Consider the following 3,823-nt stretch of genomic DNA (forward strand, 5'->3'; position numbering starts at 1 on the left):
ACCCCACCCTCCTGCTGCTGCCCAGCGCCGGGGGGTGAGGGGATGTCCATCTCCTCCCCAGTTCAGCCCAGGCCCCAGCGCCCCCCCACCTGTTCTTTGACGGCAAAGTTGACAACGGTGGTCTTGGCCGAGGTCTCAGGGCTGTAGTGCGGGTTCGAGAGCTTGGTGGTGATGTAGAAGCGGAAATCGGGGTTGTACTCCACCTCCTTGTCTGCAATGCGCATCAGCAGCCGGCCACCTGCGACCCCGGGCACGGTCAAGGGCAGGACCCCTGGTGACCAGCTGCCCTAACGGCCCAGCTCAGGGCTGTCAGAGTGGAGGGCTGTGGCCCACCTGGCTGGTCTGTAGGACTTGTCCCCCAATCCAAGCCCACAGGGAGCCGGGACCCTCACCGATTCGGGCTATGGATTTGTTGAGCACAGGGTTGAGTGCGGGGTCCAGATATTCCTGAACATTCTGGAGCAGCACTGGATATCCAAACTGGATGGCCTTTTCTAGAATTTGAAGGTAGTCGCTCATCTGTAGGTCGATAACCTGGAGGCCCTAGAGAGCAAGGGAGAGAGGTGTGAGACACACCAAGGGGTCCGAAGGGACATCTGACTGCAAGGTAGGGCCTCGGGAAGACACAGGCTTGGGGAGAGACGCGAGTGGCACGAAAGCATCTCTGCCCCCCGCCCCTCCCCCGCCTCCCCAGCCTTTACCTGGTTTCCTTCCATGTTCTTGATCCACTTCAGGGCCTGGGCCTGAGGGTCAATCATCAGGGCCCACCTGAAGGAGGGTGTGGTCAGAAGACAGGCTCCACCCTTGCGCGCCCCCCCCTTCCTGACAGCTTCCCTACCTGTTGCCACGGGTGACAATGATGCCATTCTCCGTGGAAAAGGCATCCGAGGGCAACCCTTGGATGTTCCAGTCTCGAACTTTGGTCGGGTTGGACAGGAAGTTATCAAAGGTGAAGCGCGGTGAGCAAGGCACCTGAAGCTCCCGGATCTGGGCGAGAAGAGCCCCGAGCCTCAGCCCAGAGGCCCGAGCCCCCTCCCAGGCCCTGCTGGGCGTCTGGTGTCTCTCTGGAGGCCCTGGTCTTGGAGCCCCAGAGCTCCCTCGGACCTGAGCCCTGCCTCACCTTCCTGATCCAGATCTCGTTGACGATCTCTTCCCGGTAGTTGGTCAGGAAGGGGCCCATGTAGGACAGGAAGGCGGCAGCCAGGAGACAGTCACCTACCAGGTAGCCCAGATCCTCCTGCAGGCCCTGGGGGGGGCGTGGTAAGGAGAGCTCCGGCATTGGGGGGCACTGGAGGACACTTTCAAGGCTCTCTCCCCTGGACGCGGGCTCCATCAGAGGCACACCCCCCTGTCCTAAACCTTTGGTCCTGAGCCTGGCTCTAATTACTTCTGAGTCGCCAGCTGTCTTTCACAGCGGCCCTGTTTACATTCTGGTGACAAGGCCTAACCCTTTCCTGAAGCCAGGAGCTCCATAAAGGCGGGGACGGGCCACTAGGACTGTTCCCGTCCAGCCATCAAGTCGGCGGGCTCTCCAGGCCTGGGCAGACACGGGAGTGGCCTCCTAATGGCACAAAAGTCCTGCCTTCCCCTCCTCTCAGCGATAGAAGCAGGGAGAAGGCCGTCCCCATTCTTGGATGTCCCCGCCCCCGGGGGTCCCTGGGCGGGAGCGCCCCCCCCCCCAGCTGACCTGCACCGTCTCCTCCCAGCGCGCCTTCTCGCCGGCCAGCCCCGACACCAGCAGGCCTGCGCGCTCCAGCTTCACCTCCATGTCCTCGGACCTGGCGCGCAGCTCCTCCTTCTGGGCCAGCTTCTCGTCGTACTGCTGCTTCAGCGCCTCCAGCTTCTCGGCCACCTGGGAGGGACCAGAGCGCCCAGGTCAGACACCACGCTCGGGGCCCCACTGCTCGGGGCTCCAGGCGCCCGAGTGCCATTGTGTGGCCCTGGGGCCTCCGTTTCCTGGTGCACGTGACGACATAACCCCTACCACGTAGGTGCACGTGATGAAGTGACCTGTCCTCCCCCCGCTGCTCTTTTCCTTGAGCCGGGAAGCTGCTTGTCATGAATTGCAAGGCTGGGTGGGAAGACAGTCCCCTTGGAGCGTCATAAGCCCCATGAGTCACATTGGCAAGAGACGATCAGAGAGCACAGAAGCGGCTGCTACCCCACGCCAGTGCGGCACGGCCCTAATGAAGGCAGGACCTCGAGAGAGAAAGAAAAATCTAGAAAGCTGTAGGGAGAGAGGAAGAGGGCCTCCATTCAAGGCAAAAGCCCAGGTGTGGGGACCCACACAGGGATGGGGATTCAACTGTGCAGAACTCAGGTGCTAGCCCGGCGCCCCTGACCGGGCCTCACAGGGGCTGTGGGAAGAAGAGCATGGGGCCCAGGAACTGGGCCCAACCACCGAGGTTGACCTCCAAGATCCGGGAAATGCAAGAGATTAACTCCCCCCAAGGAACTGTCTTTAAAATAAAAGCACCCTGGGGCACCTGGGTGACTCAATCAGTTAAGCATCTGACCTTGGTTCAGGTCATGATGTCACGGTTGGTGGGTTCGAGCCCCGCGTCGGGCTCTGTGCTGACAGCTCAGAGCCTGGAGCCTGCTTTGGACTCTGTGTCTCCCTCCCTCTCTTTCTCAACAATAAACAAACAAAAAAAGGCAAAGCGGAGGTCCCAAATGTCACCTTTGGGTGACAACATGGCTTCCAGTTCAAGCCTGGGTAGGAGTTGGTTAAAAGGCATTAACATCCAGGGAAAGAAGGTGTCACTCCGGAGGGGTAAGGTCGGCCAGGCCACTCAGGATGAAACACGGGGTGCCCTGGCGCCCGCACGGGTGGGCTTCACCCCGCTGGAGGCCATGCTGTCCATGAGCCTTTGCCGCGTGCCACCTGTCGCCAGGTTCACGTGACCACCTCCCTGTGGGCAGTCCAGGCTCATCAGCAATGCTGATTATAATTGGGCTTCCCACGGCTTCTCCCTGTGAGGAGGCAGCCAGCCCACGGCCTTCTGTATTTCGTCACTTATTTTTCATGTGGTGGTGTCTTCACTGTTTCTATTTTTTATACAAGAAATGTATGTATAAGATTAAAGACCTAAATAATATGATAAAAGGGGTTATAACGAAACCTCTTCCACTCCTGGTCCCGTTCTTCAGTAGCAAATTATTTTTAACTATTTCTCTTTTTATTTCTTCTGGCAGCTGCCTCCATATCTCTGAATATCATGCTTAGGCTACTATTTCTAAAATACGTATATATCCATACGTATACGCACACACATACAGATACATATACATTAATCTGTTTGCAGTTTTAGTCTTTTTAACTCAAACATTATGAAAAATTGCAAACCCAGGACAAAGAATCATATAATGAATTCCTCTGCACCTGCACATACATTCAACAGTTGTAACATTTCACTAGCTTTATTTCATCTACTTGTCCTTTGCCAAAGTATCTTCGAGGAAGTTACAGACTCAGGAAATGTCAAGCCTCAAGACTTCCCAGCGCCGATCCAGAGCAGAACAAGGACGTGTCCACACGGTCATAATACCATTGTCACACCTGACCGCAACTTCATCTTTTTTGTTTAAACATAATTTTCCTCTCTTGTGTCTTTTTGTAAAGAGTGAATCCACATCAAAAGGAAAAAAACACGGTGAGGGATCTGGCTTCCTCCTGCCCCTGCCCCAGCCCCAGCCCCTGCCCCAGCCCCTGCCCAGCCCCTGCCCCGCCCCAGCCCCAGCCCCAGCCCCTGCCCAGCCCCTGCCCCAGCCCCTGCCCAGCCCCTGCCCAGCCCCAGCCCCTGCTCCTGCCCAGCCCCTGCCC

General features: G+C 57.6%; 1 protein-coding gene across 1 annotated transcript in view; it reads left to right on the plus strand.

Moving 5' to 3' along the window:
* Positions 1 to 3,823, plus strand: part of DNAH2 (dynein axonemal heavy chain 2) — a 77,998-nt gene that overhangs the window by 64,565 nt on the left and 9,610 nt on the right. Inside the window, exons 62-64 of the mRNA XM_029928794.1 lie at positions 830 to 959; positions 1,134 to 1,222; positions 1,707 to 1,875. Of these exons, the coding sequence (XP_029784654.1) occupies positions 830 to 959; positions 1,134 to 1,222; positions 1,707 to 1,875 (388 nt within the window). The remainder of the gene's footprint in view (positions 1 to 829; positions 960 to 1,133; positions 1,223 to 1,706; positions 1,876 to 3,823) is intronic.

Source organism: Suricata suricatta, chromosome 17 (assembly GCF_006229205.1).
Source record: "Suricata suricatta isolate VVHF042 chromosome 17, meerkat_22Aug2017_6uvM2_HiC, whole genome shotgun sequence".
Taxonomy (NCBI): domain Eukaryota; kingdom Metazoa; phylum Chordata; class Mammalia; order Carnivora; family Herpestidae; genus Suricata; species Suricata suricatta.